Source organism: Odontesthes bonariensis, chromosome 10 (genome assembly GCF_027942865.1).
Source record: "Odontesthes bonariensis isolate fOdoBon6 chromosome 10, fOdoBon6.hap1, whole genome shotgun sequence".
In the NCBI taxonomy this organism is placed as follows: Eukaryota; Metazoa; Chordata; class Actinopteri; order Atheriniformes; family Atherinopsidae; genus Odontesthes; species Odontesthes bonariensis.
The window spans coordinates 38,041,861-38,059,406 of record NC_134515.1 but is presented as its reverse complement, the minus strand read 5'-3'; the positions used below and the strand labels follow the sequence as shown (position 1 = coordinate 38,059,406).

Genomic DNA, 17,546 nt, shown 5'->3' with positions numbered 1-17,546 from the left:
CGGGCTCCAGCCTTATGCATACCACAGAACCAGCCTTTTTCACCAGTTTGTTCAGGCGCTGCCTACAGTTTTTGTCTGTCTGGCCCCTCCTGTACACGGCTGCTATGTTGGCAGACCACTCCAGTTTATTATCCAGCACCACCCCCAGGTATCTGCAGGTCTGAACAGTCTCTATCTCCCCTCCATCAATGCAGACTGACTGGTATGGGGTTTTAGATCTCCCGAAGTCCACCACCAGCTCTTTGGTTTTGGTGGTGTTCAGGAGCAAACAGTTATTTTTGGTCCAGTCAGTAAAGGCCTCCACAAGGTCCCTGTACTCCTTCTCCTGTCCACCATGCACACATGCCACAACAGCCGTATCATCAGAATACTTCTGTATGTGGCAGGACTCTGAGTTGTACCTGAAGTCTGATGTGTACAGGGTGAAAAGAAAAGGAGCCAAAACAGTACCCTGCGGAGCCCCAGTACTGCATTCCAGTGTTCCAGAAACACATCTCCGTCACATATGAACCAGGCACATCAGATAAGCAAATGCCTGATGCAACATGTACAGAATCACGTCTTCCACTCCTATGTGTTTCTGGTAGCCAAACTATCAAAAAAATCTATCAAAGCCACACTGTCAAACCTGTTGTAATAATGGTTGAAAGTATTGGCTCTGTCCATATCACCTTCCACAGACTGAGAGTTCTTCAGTCTGTATCCAGTGATGGTCCTCATGCCCCTCCACACCTCCTTGGTGTTATTGTTCTCCAGCTGTCTCTCCACCTTTTTCTTGTACTCCACCTTAGCTGGACGTAATGTCTTTTTAAGCTCCTGTTGTACACTCCTCCGCCTTTCTCTATCCCCATTCTGGAACGCCCTCTTTTTCTGCTTCAGGAGGTCTTTGATGTCACTGGTGATCCATGGTTTGTTATTTGGATAGCACCTTACAGTCCTGACTGGAATCACAGTGTCCCTACAGAAGTTAATGTAGTCTGTGATGGTGCTGACCCTCCTGTCCATGTCAATGTCCATTTCATCTTCCTCCAGCAGTACAGCCCAGTCTGTGACATCAAAGCAGTCTCTCAATGCATCACTCGCCTCTGGTGACCACTTCCTGAAAGATCTGGTAGTAACAGGAAGTCTTTGTACACACGGTCTGTATGTGGGTTGAAGATAGATCATGCTGTGATCAGATCTACCCAGTGGTGGAAGAGACACTGTCCTGTAAGCCTCCTTCACGTTAGCATAGATCTAATGTCCTTTCTCCACGTGTTGGACAGTCCACATACTGTACAAAGCCAGTCAGACAGGAGGATAGAGAGACGTGGTTGAAATCTCCTGTGATTGCAATGAATGCCTCAGGATGCTGGGTCTGTATCCTAGCAACGGCGTCATGGATGACGTCACACGCCGTTACAGGTGCCGCCCTCGGTGGAATGTAAACAACGATGATGACTGTGTATGGGAACTCTCTGGGCGCATAGAATGCACGGAAACCAACTGACAGCAGTTGGATGTCTGGACAACAAACCCTCTCCTTAACGGTCACATTGCGGGGGTTTACCCATCTCTGATTAAAGAACAGTATAATGGATAAAAATGGATAAAAGATTGTAACAAAAGCCCAGAACAGTGAATGGAACCTAAATCAACTACCAAACAAATTCAAGCTGACTTGCAGTGTCAGCTCACACTACCTGTAAGAATGTGAAGGAGCAAAATGACAGGAGACCATTACTGCTTAAATTTATCTCAGGAAGCCATAATCCTCCTGGAAGAATGCCCTGTGGACAGAGGAGACTGGGATGGAGTGGGTAAAGCTCATCATTGGGCTGTTTATAGAAAATGAAAGAAAGAAATACATTCTGTGTTGTCAAACACTGGAGGTTCACTGATTTTATTTGGATGTTTGTCTGTGTGCATCGTGGCCTTTTGAAATCTGAACACTAATAAAGAATTCAAGGGTATATAGGGTCCAGTGGCAGAGGGCCGGGTCTCACCCAGAGGTGCCGAGTCTTACGGCTGCGGCGGAGGGCCGGGTCTTTGTCTTTGTCGGGTAGTTGTTTTCTCTCTTCTCTTTATTAAAGATGTAATGCAGTTACAGCTCTGTGGATACTAAAAATATGAGCTCCAGTTGTCAACTGAAGGAATTCTCTTTATAATGCTGGATGAAGTCAGGAGTTGCTGCTCTGCCGACACCTCAACCTCAACTATTTGGGTCAGTTGTGTCATTGTATCAACGTCACACAATGAAACAAACTCATGAAGACAGCGGTGGAGCAGCAGTTCCTGTGATCTGGAAGCTAAAGTGACCTTTTAATGGAGTCAGCTGGCTCAGAGGAGAGGATGGATGGATGGAACAGTTTCCATCAAAAAGGCCTGGCTGATGGTGTGACACCAAATTCTGTGACTGCAGGAGGATTTAAACTGCATCTATAGATTTTTGTATTGTACTATTTTCCCCTTATTTTGATGATAATATGATGGTACCATCATGGTTTCATTGGGTCTCAGATTATCTTTTTTGCAGTGGCCTGATGCATTCCGTTTAATAAGAGTGTTTTGACCAGATGAATAAGATAAATGAACTGTTAATGTAGTTTTTAGCTGTCAACATTTCTTACCAAGTTGAAAAACACTTTGGAGCAGCAGCTTTGGTTTGGACTGACCACAGATGCCACATACCAGCACACACAAAAAGTAGAACTTTTTAAGAAGGAAATGTCAGGATTTTGGCCACTGTGTTTGACATGCTGATTTTTCTTTGCCAAGAGAACATTGCCATTCTCTTTCTTTTCAAAAATTGACTTTATAAATACAGAAACAGTTATCCAACAGTTTATTATTAAACTTTGGACTCAAACTTCTTCTTCTATTAACATTAAAAAGATAATAGTTGTAGTGCTCCTAATAGTTTATAGATAAACTTTTTCTTTGCTACAGCTCTGTAAACCTGTTGGGGAGCATGTGGCCTTAACTGACCTTAAATCTACAGCCTGAGCACATTTTGTGGAAGACGGCTATTGATCTGTTTCAGAGTGTTTCAGAGTGTGGCAGTAGTAGTATTTCTCTTCTTCTGTAAAAGAAGATGTTAAGAGGACTGTTGTTCCTGCATCAGACGAGAGAATTCCGTAATTATATATCCCATTTTACAATCATACATCCCATATATCACATTTCCAAGCTCAGCACAATGGGATAAGTCATGTCATCTTCTTCTCCACTGTTAAACTTACTGAGGAACCTTTTCTCTGCTCACCTGAAATCTTCCAGCTTTCTGTCCCATCCAATCATTTTAGTATTTTCTTCTGGCGCATTAGACAGCGAAAATAACTTGTGATAGTGGGAGATGTGATCATTTCATCGTGGGAAATTTGCTTCATTAGAAATGATCTGAGTGTGTCACACACTGAAGCAGCCTCTGTGCTCTCTGCTTTCACCTGCAGGTTCCCCGGCCCATGGCCTTGACACCAGTCTGCACCAGTATGCCTCCATTCCCACAAAGCTCCATGACCCAGGAGGAGCTGATGGTCTCCATGGTGACGGGTCTTGCTTCCCTCACTTCTCGTACTTCCATGGGTGTTCTTGTTGTTGGCGGTGTGGTGAGAATATGCACAGACACACATTCAATTCAATTCATTTTTATTTATATAGCGCCAAATACAACAAATGTCATCTCAAGGCACTTAGATAATAAAGTCCAATTCAAGCCAATTGAAATTCAATTAATTGCACTCCCATTATAGGTTAGATTAGATGATAAAGGCTTATAGTTGATTGAACTGGTTAAAGGCCTACAGAAAGCTGACACTACACCCAATACATAATGATAATACATACACAGAGGAACAATAATGATCATTGGACTCTACACCAAAACATTTCATAAACGCATGAAATTTGCGATTTTGAATTTGCCGCTTGGAAATCCTTCCTGGAATTCCAAACTGGGGGCGGAGCTTCCGTGTGACGTCACAGGTGCCATGGGTTTTCCTGGCTGCCGCTATTAGTATGCTTGTTGAGTGGTGAAGGCAATAAAACGTTGGGTTCAGTGCAGTTTTTATCACACCACCGGGGACAGAGGAAGCAGAGAGACCCGCGGTCTTGTGTCCGTGTCTCCCTGTCCGCCTGCCTCCTCTCTGGTGAAATCAGCCGGAGCCATCCCGCCGTGTTCAGCTCCCTGCGGTGCGGACACTCAGGGGGAATCCACCTGGCGGAGAGCGGACACACCGCGGGATGGTTGCCCTGAAATCAGCTGGCAGAGCGATCATCAAGAGCCCCGACGTGGACACACGTCGGGGCTCTTGATGATCTCCACCTGGCGGAGAGTGTGTCCGCTCTCCGCCAGGTGGATTCCCCCTGAGTGTCCGCACTGCAGGGAGCTGAACACGGCGGGATGGCTCCGGCTGATTTCACCAGAGAGGAGGCAGGCGGACAGGGAGACACAGACACAAGACCGCGGGTCTCTCTGCTTCCTCTGTCCCCGGTGGTGTGAGCTGCTGCTGCTGAGGATAACACACGCACTTCGTACATCTACTCGCAATAAAAGTTGCACTGAACCCAACGTTTTATATTTCCAAGCGACGTCCCGCGGCACACATCGAAATTTGCCGTGAAGAAGCTGTCCAGGTCTGGCAAACTGCTGGCTTCGCTACTAGAACTACTGGTGATTGTTCCAGCAGCTGGCACTCGCGACGTCACGCACCTGTCGTTCCAGTTTGCCAAATTCGAGTCAAATGTGGTGATAGTTTATTGGGCCTAATCAGGACTATCCAGGGGCCTAAAATTATTTTAAAATCATAAAAAAATTCCATGGTATATAAGGAATCGATCTGCTATTTCAGTTTTGTGCAAAAAATCACCTTTCTGTAGGCCTTTAAGAAGGAAAAAGACACATGGGTTGACTGAAGACAGAGGGGACCTTAACACAAGCTTTGGTAGGATTCAGCATGTACCAACAGTATGAATATGACTCAAAACCTCCTGGACTTGCAGCACAGCTTTGGTTTGTCCATTTAATCACACGCACTACTGTTACGTATGTTTTATTTATTGTAGAAAAAGTCGCAGCTCAACTTTGTGACCATTTTCAGAGAAATGATCAGTCTGAAGAGTTTCAGCCAGGATTCAGAGCAGTGTTTTTTGAACTGTTGGTACCCAAGATACGCCTGGACTCAGATAAGCAGAATAGGCCCTATGCCATCACTGTAAATGTCTCTTTAGGGTTTCTTTATGAATGATGGATGAATGCATTTTATTAGAGCATCAGTCATGAAATATTTGGGAAGATGATTATGAAATTCTTTTCAAATGTTGTAAAATGATCTAAAATCAGCAGCAACCAGTCAGGTCATATGATTAAGTGTGAAGTAATGGAACTGAAAAGAAAAAGGATCAGGGATTTTTCCCTCCCACTGTCACCAAGTACTTGCTCAAATGGAATTATTGGGTTTCTGTCTTTTAGAGTGCCCTTAGATAGCTTTTAGCTTTTATAAATAGAGTAGAACTAAACAGAGCCCTGGATCCCTCCGTGCAGGTCTAGTATAGATAATAAACCAGCCTGTTCATCTCTAAAAGTTGTGCTTATCTGTTATTATGCCCAGTTACCACGTAGAATACAGTGTGTTGTCATCACGTCGTGTTGTAGCAGGCATGTCGCCTGGGATCCTGTATTTATTGGAGGCAGCTCCAGTTCTGTGGGTATGTCAAACCCACTGAGGCTAAACATTATACTTGTGGCAATGGGAATAGATTGAACTGCCTTGTTTTTGTGGGTATCTAGAAAACCTGCATCGACACACTGATGTTGATGGAAAAGAGTGTTACTGGGAACCAACAATTAAAGCCTAAACCCACTTCCTCCCCCCGGCCGTACGCCTCTGTTTTGCAGAGGAAAGTTGCACATTTTCTTTTAGGTAGCAGAGAATGGTGGTCTTCTAACCACCCAAACAGCTCCCAATTCCCTGGGTGAAGGAGTCGATGACCACTACTTCCTTGATCCCAAATAGAAAAGGGCCGTCTTACCTTTAAAAAACATCAGAGGGGTGGGGCTAAGTGATAGTCAAGAGGAGGAATTGAGGCACAGATATGTGTGTCTATAAGTTTGAACAACTTGTTTTGCAACATTGTTTTTGGGTTTTTTGATCTACAGTAGGTGTGCCAGTAATCCTGTCTGGCATTAAAGCTGTGCTGTAAAGCTGGTGAACCTTCTGCTATTTTTCCGGTTATGAATGCAAACTGTTCTTTTCTGAGGTGCTTATCGTACTGGGGCTGTTACACTGTTGCAACACGACTTATCATGAGGACGACGACTACTAGATGCATTCATTCTCTTGTTATACCCTCATTCTTGACTGATTTTAAGCTAACAGATTTCACTAAGTGTAAACTTGACTCAGGTGAATCATGTGATGTTTCTTCAGTCATATTCAGCCCCAGTGTGTTACAGTCCAGAGCTAGCAGATTCCCTGAGGCTTCAGCTTTGTTGATGTGTGCAGATTTGGAAGGCAGTGGGCTGGCGTCTGATTGCCTTGTCACTGGGCCTGTATGGGCTCCTCTATGTCTATGAGCGCCTCACCTGGACCACCAAGGCCAAAGAAAGAACCTTCAAGAGACAGTTTGTGGACTACGCCAGTGAGAAGCTGCAGCTCATCGTCAGTTACACTGGATCCAACTGCAGCCACCAAGTCCAGCAGTGAGTTTGATCAGTGATTTCTAAGGAGAGTGGAGAACCTCCGCTGTCTTTGGGATTCAACATTAAATGCTACCACGGTCTAATTCTTAGACTCTTGGCTACTGTAACGCTGTTCTTATCTGTGCTGTTGTGGTAAAAAGGGAGTTGGCAGGTGTGTTTGCGCAGCTCTGCCAGCAAGTAGACGTCACCCGTCAGAACCTTGAAGATGAGATCAATGATATGAACAGCAAGATTGAGCTGTTGGACAACCTACAGAGCAAAGCCAAGCTGCTGCGGTAAGAATCTCAGCACACGCAGGGTAAAGAAACCCCCACATGTAGAGGCGCAGCTCGTAAAAACTGTTAACAGGACCGGGTGAAGTATCATTAAAGAACAAGTTCATGTTCAAGGCTTTAGAATCTCCTCCTCTATTTTAGGAATTGAATTAGTCTTGCAGTCAGTGATGGAGCCAGTCAGGCAGGAAGCTCCAACACAGAAAAGACTTGTGTGGTACAGAGGTGGTGCAGGCCGAGGCTCCACCTTAATGAACACAGTACACCACCAACACCTGTCATTGGAACTTTCAGGTCCTGCAGTGTGTTTCTTGTATACATTTCAAACTCATTCTGCTTATTTCATTTTTATTGTCTCATTTTAAGCAGACTTCAGATGCCTTATGTCAGTATTAAGTGTTTTATGGGATTAGAGCTCCTATATGTATGAGCCAGTTGCTACCTGCTACGCCTGTCAATTCTTGTGATGACATGTCACCTAGGCAACCAACAACATGGTATAGTGGAGGAACAATGGCACCTAACCATGGAGTTGTGATGCACAACCAGAAAAGGAAAGCAGAGGAGTGATTGGGGAAAAAAATCTGAATAAGTGAAGCAGCGGGTGAAAACGGACTCATGTATCCAAAGTTTGTTTAAAATAGAAAATAAATAGTGAATAAGCATGATGAGTTGAAAATGTATAGAATTCAATTCAGAGTTGTTTTTTTATACATAAAGCACCAAATCACTACAAATTTCATCTCAGAGCACTTCAAAGACACAGTCCAATTCAAGCCAATTAGAATACGATCAATCATAATCTAATTCATTAAATTCCAAATTAGTCCAATTCATACATAATTAAGCAAACAGCTAATTTAAAAAAAAAAAAAAGTAGAAGAGCTCCAAAACTTCTCTTTGATCACAGCACACGGGATGAGCGTGCACAAGTTGATGGTTTAGAGACTATTGCTGTTTTATTTATTTTTTATATATATATATATATATATATATATATAAAAAAATCAGGTTCTAAAGATACTTCTAAAGCTGCTGTACTTGATGATACATCACTGATAATAGTGGGAAGGACTCCATCAATCTTCTCTCTGATAGAAACTATTTTATTGATAAAGAAGCTCATGAAATCATCACTGCTGAGAGTTAAAGGAATACCTGGCTCAGCAGAGCTCGGACTCTTAGTCAGACTGGCTACAGTGCTGAAAAGAAACCTGGGATTATTCTTATTCTCTTCTATCAATGATGAATAATAAGCAGTTCTAGCTTTCTTATACGTTATTAAACTTCTGACTGATTACTTTCCTTTTCAGAGGGTCATTTCTTCTCAGAAACTGTATAGTCAAGTAATGTAAACTCAAAGGTTATCAGAAAATGGTCAGATAAGACAGGGTTATGAGGGAACACTGTTAACTGTTTACTCTCAATGCCATAAGTCAGCAGATTAAAATGCAGACTGATGATTAAAATATAACAAACAGACCGGGTGTGTCAGAAAGGAAAACACCTTTATGGTGTGACGTCAGGCAGACCGGTGCTTCCCAACAGCTCTACCACAAATGTTATTTAAGACCAAGTTCATTTTGATCACAATGGTTCTGTAGTTTCTGTGTTTCCTTTTACTTCCATGCAGCCTTCTATCTGTGCCGCTATAACAGAACTGTATGAAGACATTCCTAACACATTTCACTGCCTTCCAGTGGCTCTACACCTTCTTAAGTTCACAAATCTGCTCAACACATATAATGCATCATCAGCCAGCATTGGATTTTTATGTTACTCCATTTTTTAGCTTTCTTGGTCTTTGAATCTGAGTATTACTTCAGAGTGATATGAAGCCTTCTGGGGGTGTCTGAGGACAGAACTATATCTCCTCCCGTCAGGAAAACTCTAGTCTTAGGAAAGCACTGGAAACCTACGTTTCAGAAAGCTCTCAGAAAATATTGAATATCAGTTTGTACTTAAATCATGCTATAAACAAAAAAGTAATGACACATTTGCTTAGAAACGGCAGAGAACATGAAGAAACCCTCTCACACACACACACGCACGCACACACACACGCACGCACACACGCACGCACGCACGCACACACACGCACGCACACACTCACACGCACACACTCGCACACACACACGCACACACACACGCACACACACGCACACACACACGCACGCACACACACATGCACACACTCGCACGCACACGCACGCACGCACACACTCACACACACGCACACGCACACACACACGCACACACACACGCACGCACACACACACACACACACACACGCACACACACTCGCACGCACACTCGCACAAACACTCACACGCACACACACTCACACACACGCACGCACACACTCGCACGCACGCACACTCACACACACGCACGCACACTCACACACACGCACGCACACTCACACACACGCACGCACACTCACACACACGCACGCACACTCACTCACGCACACACACGCACGCACGCACACTCACACACACGCACGCACACACACGCACGCACACACTCGCACGCACGCACACACACACACGCACGCACGCACACTCACGCACACGCACGCACACACACGCACGCACACGCACGCACACACTCGCACGCACACACACACACACACGCACGCTCACACTCATGCGCACACACGCACGCACACTCGCGCACACACTCACACACACGCGCACGCACGCACGCACGCACGCACACACAGGTACATTTGTTTTGGTTGAAACGTGCCTGTTGGGCTGGATGAGCCCACCTAAAGGAAAGCGGACCTCCTGCCCTGCAGCACCGTACTTTCACGCTGCAGGAACCTTTTCATCCTTCTGACCCCCTCCTTTTTTTTTTTTCATTTGGTGCTGCTGGAACTGCAGCCAGCTCCGCCTTCAGAAACGGCTTTTCTGCCACAGTAGCACCTTAGGAGTGAATCGGTACTTTAAAAGTGCTTTACAACCTGTACAGCTGTGGAACTGATGAGCTGGAGCACTTTGCTGTTCTCCCATTGCACAGATCGGATTAGCTTCATCTGACCTTCCCCTTTTACCTGAGTGAAGACCCACAAGATCAGGCCTGAAATGGCGCTTCAGTTCTGTGACCATAGAGTTGTGCTGCTGCTGTCTGAAACGGGCCTTCCCTGTGTGATCATTTGAACCAGACGCTTTTTAGAGAGTTGTTTTTTCCCTCAGACGTGAGCCTTGATGCTTAAATGCGTGTTTGTGTGTGTCAGGAACAAGGCCGGCTGGCTGGACAGTGAGCTCAACATGTTCACCCAGCAGTACCTGCACCACAGCAAGTGACCCCGAGCCCAGCACGTCTGAGAGGAACCTCTCCCGTCTTCAACACACTTCTGAACGGAGGTGGTGAGTGGTTGTGATGAGGTAGTTTGGAAATAACTGGACGAGCAGATCGGCGTGGGACTGACCTGCCAACTGAATGTTCCTCTCTGTGAACCCTGTTGCTTCTTCAGCTCCGTGCACATGTGCATGAAGCAGGAGTCTGCAGGGAAGGCCTCTGATTAGAATACAAGCATCTCCACAGCCACCTCGAAACGGATTTTAATTCTATTACCTCTAACCTGTACATTTAATCCTTTATAATCTAACTTAAACACTTGACAAGTGCCATGCTGATATAAGGCAGTGCACGAGGGGAAGGAAAATGTGTGTGTGTGTAGAATATGGAAATGAACTGAAAACATGAAAATATTGTTTGAAATGAGCTTTGCACTGGCTTGCTTTGATTTCTCAGACAGCTTTAAACAAAAGAGCAGAACTGAAAATGCATTTCCTGCTAAATCTGAAGGATCAGCAGTAAGAGGGGCTTGTTTGCTGTGGACCCTCCAGGTACTGAAGCTCAGAGTTCCAGCTGTGTGAGTCACTCCCTGAGCGGAGGGCGGGTACATCAGCTGGGATGGGATCTGCTGTTGGTGCCTCACACACGCCAAATGTTGCTGTGCTCACACTTTACTTTGACCAGTGGCTCATAAGTGACAAAAGATGCATTAAGGATTTAAATGAATTTGAACTATTTATTTTAACTCCATGGAAAAGATAGCAAGTCTGCAATGATTCATATCCTTTCACAGTAATCTCTCAAATTGTAATTAACGAGTTATTTTCATGTTAAACTGGAAAAATTGGACTACTCCTCGTCTGAGATCATCAACTTCTTCAAGCCTTTACTGCGTTATCAGTTGTGGAAGGTATACGATATAAGATATCCTAAAAAATAGCAAGGTATAGTTTTCTGTGATACCAAATCAGAACAAATCCTCTCCGACAATCTTCCAACCTCACACATCAGGCCGTTACAGAAGAGCTGTGGTCCAGAATCCCAGTGAATGCGTGTGAGTTCAGTGAAAGTATGTAGAAGAAGCCTGAAGCCTGTGGGTTTCCAGGCCTGCGGTGGGACCACCTGAGCAGCTGATCTGCAGCTCCCAGCCTCCTGTTCACCGGGCTTGTGCTCGTCAGATACCCGCCAGCACACTCTGCATATCAATTCTCAGATTTGGATAAAGAGATTAAAGCCCATTAAAGCTTTTCCTACAGACTACTGTAAAAGGCTATGAACAGTTTTAAATGTGGCAATTTAAAAAAAAAAAAATCAAAGCCAACCTAGAAATGTCTTGCATCTCCTGACTTCCATGAGTCCTTTTCAACCATTGTTGGCCAAATCGATCCTTTTTTAACATTTATGATTAATGGGAGTCCTGGATCTCTTGTTCTGCAAGGATAAGCAAGTCAAGTTCTTTTTAAAAATCTGTGGAATACTTGTTAGATTTCTGTTAAATGTGACAATAAGAAGTGTTCAGACCCGAACCAACAATGTGAGTCTTCCCTGCTCTGACAGAAGCGGCCTCCGTGTGTTCTGCTGAAGATGCCAGTCTTTACATATATAATGTGTTTTATCACATGTTCCCCAAATGAAACGGGCAGTTGAACGATGGGGCTGATGGAAAATAGCCACCGAGATTATCTGCTGGCTCCAACTTTCCTGGCATTCACTGAAGGAAAGAAATCTTTATTCTGATTTGTGAATTAAACTCTTATTACAGATGATTTGCTCAGCTTGACTGTCAGTAAGCAGAGGATGGACACATTGTTTCCCACTTTGGGGGAGTCCTAAATTGGACTATAAATGTTACTGCGTTCTCTGGATTGTAACTTAATACTCCCTCCACATTCTGTGATGTCACTGAGTCCCAAAGTCTCCACAGCTTGTTTGAAAAAGCTTTCACTGGGGTATGGCATCAGTTATTAAAGAACCGCTTCATCACGAATTCATGGATTTCTGAGCTTTTATCAGTTCTGCTAATAAGCCAACAGTTTTTGAGAATAAATTGTGCTTTTGTTGTCTGAAATGAACACGTCATTTTGAGCATTTGATTTTGAAACTGGCAAAAAGAAAAGAGGCCACATGAGTGGACGCGCTGCAGAAGACTGCGTGTTGCCAGATGAACTGCTGTGCAGGAGTTCCGTCAGAGAGAAGACGTGCACTTTAACTACCACTTTTTCTTTGTGTGTGTAAAATGATATTCTGCTTGTATAGCTTCAGGAAGTTGAAAGGACATGCATGCAGTGCCTGTTGTAGTTTGTCTTGTCGAATCACATGTATATACATAAAGAATAAAGGTGATACCAACTAAACATTCTTGGGGTTTTTTATTTTATTTTGAGGGCTCAGGGCAGATAGTCTTGAAATCTTTTGGGTTTGTTATAAAGTGTGAAACCTGTGGGATCCTGTCATGTCAGATCTGTTTAAACATCTTCAGGTTATTTGTTTTATCAGCCTGACTGACATCACACTCAACCCAGGTTCTGGACCCAAGCGTGCCGATGTATAAGGGCCAACAGAAAGGTAATGCAAACCGGATAGAAGGATGTAAAGCTTCCTATTTAACACATGAATAAACTGTGATGTGAACACATGAGCTATAAAGATGCATATGATCTGAAAGCAACACAGCTGCAGTCAGTCTGGAAATAACAGGCCTGTGAGTCATGAACATATTCTAAGATGACAATGTCAGGATTCATGGGGATCAAGCTGTGAGAGAGTGGTTCAGGGAGCATGACGCATCATTTTCACATGCGTTGGCCCCAGAGTGCAGACCTGAACCCCAGTTTCAGAGTGCATCATCAATACAAGATGTTGGAGAAAAAAAGAATTCAACTCTGGATAGAAATAAATGTCCTGACATTGGATGCTATGATGAAAGTTAAAAGTGGTCCAACAAATTGTTAGCGACTTTTTGTGTGTGTGCACTGGCACGTGTTTTTTCGTGACGCCACAATCATTTTCCATCTCATTTTATGGCTAATGACGGGGTTTATCTCAGTCAGATGAAACATCAGCACCAGTCAAAGTGTCTGTCAACACCATCATCAATTTGTAAGTGAGTTCATAACAGTAATTCAATTCATTTTTATTTATATAGCGCCAAATACAACAAATGTCATCCCAAGGCACTTAGATAATAAAGTCCAATTCAAGCCAATTGGAATTCAATTAATTGTAATCATAATTATTCATAAAATAATCCAATTCGTTCATATAGAGCCAATTCAAAAACAATTTCCTAGTTAAGGAAACCAACAGATTGCACTGAAAACTTTTTGTTTTTCAGTCCAATCTCCCGGCCTGAGCGTGCCTGAGGCGACTGTGGAGAGAAACGACTCCCTTTTAACAGGAAGAAACCTCTGGCAGAACCAGACTCAGGAAGGGTGGCCATCCGCCTCCACCAGCTGGGGTTTGAGAAGACAGAAAGGGGGGGAGGGGGGGCACTGTAACACCATTCAAAGGATATCTGTTGGAACAGGGAAACACGAGTTAATGACCATAATAATATCACATAAACATAAAGAGAGTAAAGTGAGGAAAGGTGTGACAGATGAGGCCCCCCAGCAGTCTGGGCCTATAGCAGCTTAACTATGGGATGTTTCAGGATCACCTGAGCCATCCCTAACTATAAGCTTTATCAAAAAGGAAAGTTTTAAGCCTGGTCTTAAAAGTGGAAAGGGTGTCTGCTTCCCGGACATTTACTGGCAGCTTATTCCACAAGAGAGGGGCCTGATAACTGAAGGCTCTGCCTCCCATTCTACTTTTAGAAACTCTGGGAACCTCAAGTAAACCTGCAGTTTGGGAACGAAGTGCTCTGTTAGGAAAATATCTTACAATGAGATCTTTAAGATATGATGGAGCTCGGTCATTAAGAGCTTTATATGTAAGGAGAAGAATCTTAAATTCTATTCTGAATTTAACAGGGAGCCGATGAAGAGAAGCTAAAACTGGAGAAATATGATCTCTCCTGTTAGTTCTCATCAGAACTCTGGCTGCAGTATTTTGGATCAACTGAAGGCTTTTCAGAGAATATGTGGGACAGCCCAATAATAAAGAATTACAGTAGTCCAATCTTGAAGTAACAAATGCATGAATTAGTTTTTCTACATCACTCTGAGACAAGATGTTCCTGATTTTAACAATATTACGAAGGTGAAAGAAGGCAGTCCCAGAAACCTGTTTTATATGCGAGTCAAATGATAAGTTCTGGTCAAAAATAACTCCAAGGTTCCTCACTGTAGGACTAGAAGCCAAGGAAACACCATCTAGAGTAACTATATAGCTAGACAATTTCTCCCTGAAACGCTCAGGTCCAAAGATAACGACTTCAGTTTGTCTGAATTTAGAAGCAGACAGTTCTGAGTCATCCAGGTCTTTATGTCTTTAAAGGAACATTCCACCAGTGGAGACATGAATATGTATTGAAAGTGGGCCATATATGTAGTAGAATAGTAGCATAAATCTTTAATTTGGTGCCTTCTTGACCGAGAAAAGGCAGAAAATGACTTTTTTGTGCTTGTGGATTCAAGACAACAATCCCCATAGTGCATTGCAATGCTCAAGATCCGCAGGCCACTCCCCCGAGAGTGTACGAGCTCCACCAGACTCTAGCTACCTGGAAATCATGTCACTGCCTTACCTGTTTGCACTTCCATCGAGCACCTTACTGTATACTCACAGGGTCAATACATCATTTTTTATAGTGTGGATAATGTTGTTTGTGTGTCTTTATGTTCATGACAATTACTATTTTGTGAATTAAAAACAAAATATCACTCCTCACCTGTCTGCCTTCAACAAAGTTTAGAATAGCATCATAAACTTGGAAGGAGGTAACTGATTTGCAACAAACTTATAATGCAATGTATACTTGTAATGCTTCATAATTTATAGTAATTATAGGTAGGCTATGATCACAATTCTGTCGTTTTGTCATCTGAGGTAACAGTAGCTAGGTAGTTCCCGTTCTGAAATGTTGGTCGTTCAATAACTCGAATACACTTGGAGCAACATTAGGCTACTAAGAAAGAACCACAACAACGTATATTTTAACCATTTAATTAAATAACTATACAAACAATACCACTGTTGAATGAATATAAAACAAGGAAACTATAGCTTCTCCTGAGCGTCCTCCACTTGCCCGCAGTACAGGCCGTCTGGAGCTGGGTAGTTCTGGCGGATAGCCTGCACGACAGACGCCCTCTGCCCAATCTCTCTCCTTGCAGGACCCACTCAAGAAAGTGCCGGTAGGCTGTTAGACGAAATTGTCTAGACGAAACATTGATCACAAAGTGAGTGATGGCATTTGAGCCTAGCGTGCCACAGTAGCTTGCATAACTGCAAGCTATTTGTGCAATGAACATGCCACGTTAGCGTGTTAGCAAGAGTACTCCTTGACATAGTAACAAAGAAAACAAACTTACTTTATAGAAAGACGTCCATTTGGCCCTGTAGGCTTTGGCTGTCGTTTCCAGTTGACTTTAGGTATTCTAAAGTAAGTCTCCAGGACTATGGAGGTAGATTTGTTTCTTTATTATTCAATCAAAAAAAAGGTTGCTTCAATCAAAAAATATATTTTCAATCAAAAAAACCCGTTTCAATCAAAGAAAAAAAGTGTTTGAATGCAAAAATATATTTGAGACTCAAAAAAATGCATTTGAACACTATTTTTTTTTGCTTGAAAATGTTTTTTTTGATAGAAGTGAAGGTTTTTTTGTTTGAAGCAACTTTTTTGATTGAAGTATTGTTGTTTTGTGTTTGGGCCATATTATGGGTAGGACATTTGTGTCTTTATAATTCAATCAAAAAAGAAGTTGCTTCAAACAAACAAAAAATATTTTCAATAAAAAAATCACTTCAATCAAAAAATAAACCTTTTCAATCATAGAAAAAATGTTTTTGAATGCAAAAAAATATTTGAGACTCGAAAAATTGCACTTGAACACTTTTTTTTTGATTGAAAATGTTTTCTTTGATTGAAGTAATCTTTTTTGTGTTTGGACCATGTTATGGGTAGGACATTTGTGTCTTAATTATTCAATCCCAAAAAAGTTGCTTCAATCAAAAAAAAAACATTTTCAATCAAAAAAAAATATTTTCAATCAAAGAAAAAACTGTTTAAATGCAAAAAAAAAAAAATCATTTGAAGTGTTTTTTTTTTTGATTGAACTTTCTTTTTTTTTTGAATGAAGTGAAAAAAGTTTTGAAGTCGTTTTTTTTTTTAATCATTTTGACACAAACGTACCGCAGTGGGCGGGTGCTTCCCCATTGGTCAGACATGTTTGAGTGACAAGTGTCTACACCAACGACGTCTTTCTGACAAGCAAGTCATGGTCGCCACTCGCCAGCGAGCCAGGAAGCAGTGGTCAGGCAGTGGTGGAGTTGTTGGTAAGTAGATAAAACCGTATTAAAATGATTGGTGTCACGTTATTAGCCTACTCTGTTTGATATTTCGATTAAACATACAGCTTGCTAACTTAGCTCACGTTGACTAATTTGTGTGATTGTGTTAGATATCTGACGCCTCATATTGTCAGGCAGGCTAGCAGGGTGCGCTAACGGCTAATTGAATTGTTTATTTCACTTAAGTAACGTTACAGAGGCTTGCTATGTGCTAGTGCTATATTGTGTTATAATACGTAACGTCATTAGTGGTCAAACAACAGTCCACAGGCCAACTGTTGCCCACAGCGCTGCCTGTTTAGCAGCAACAGGTCATGCAGAGCCTGAGTCTATCTTCTCACACAGCCCACAGGATTACACGACGCTGAAGTTGGCATCCGATTCGCCAGCCTCCGATTCGCGCATTAAAGGGGTGGGCATAAAGGGCCATTTCACTGCTTTTTTGCATTTTGATCGACCAAAACAAGGTCCTATATGGAAACTACAAAAGTTACACTGCTCAAATCTGGATGGAATTATTCTAAAGAGGCTATAGATTCATTAAAATCTTGTTTGGGATTTGTGAAACCTTTTTCTGATTTGTAAAAATACAGAACAGGGCCATTTCACTTCTTTTTTGTTATTCTGATCACCCTGAACTGGGTCCTGTATGGAAACTACATTACTTAGACAGCTCAAATCTTGATATAATTATTCTAAAGAGGCTATAGATTCATTAAAACCTTGTTTGGGATTTGTGAAACCTTTTTCTGATTTGTGAAAATACAGAACAGGGCCATTTCACTGCTTTTTTGGTATTCTGATCACCCTGAACTGGGTCCTGTATGGAAACTACA

At 42.7% G+C, this 17,546-nt stretch overlaps 1 protein-coding gene across 1 annotated transcript in view; it reads left to right on the top strand.

Annotated features, from left to right (window-relative positions):
- The window catches only part of mfn2 (mitofusin 2), a 38,797-nt gene extending 26,186 nt beyond the window's left edge, over positions 1-12,611 (top strand). The window contains exons 15-18 of the mRNA XM_075475411.1: positions 3,432-3,587; positions 6,483-6,679; positions 6,820-6,954; positions 10,193-12,611. Of these exons, the coding sequence (XP_075331526.1) occupies positions 3,432-3,587; positions 6,483-6,679; positions 6,820-6,954; positions 10,193-10,262 (558 nt within the window). The 3' untranslated portion in view covers positions 10,263-12,611. The remainder of the gene's footprint in view (positions 1-3,431; positions 3,588-6,482; positions 6,680-6,819; positions 6,955-10,192) is intronic.
- Positions 12,612-17,546: the final 4,935 nt, after the last annotated feature.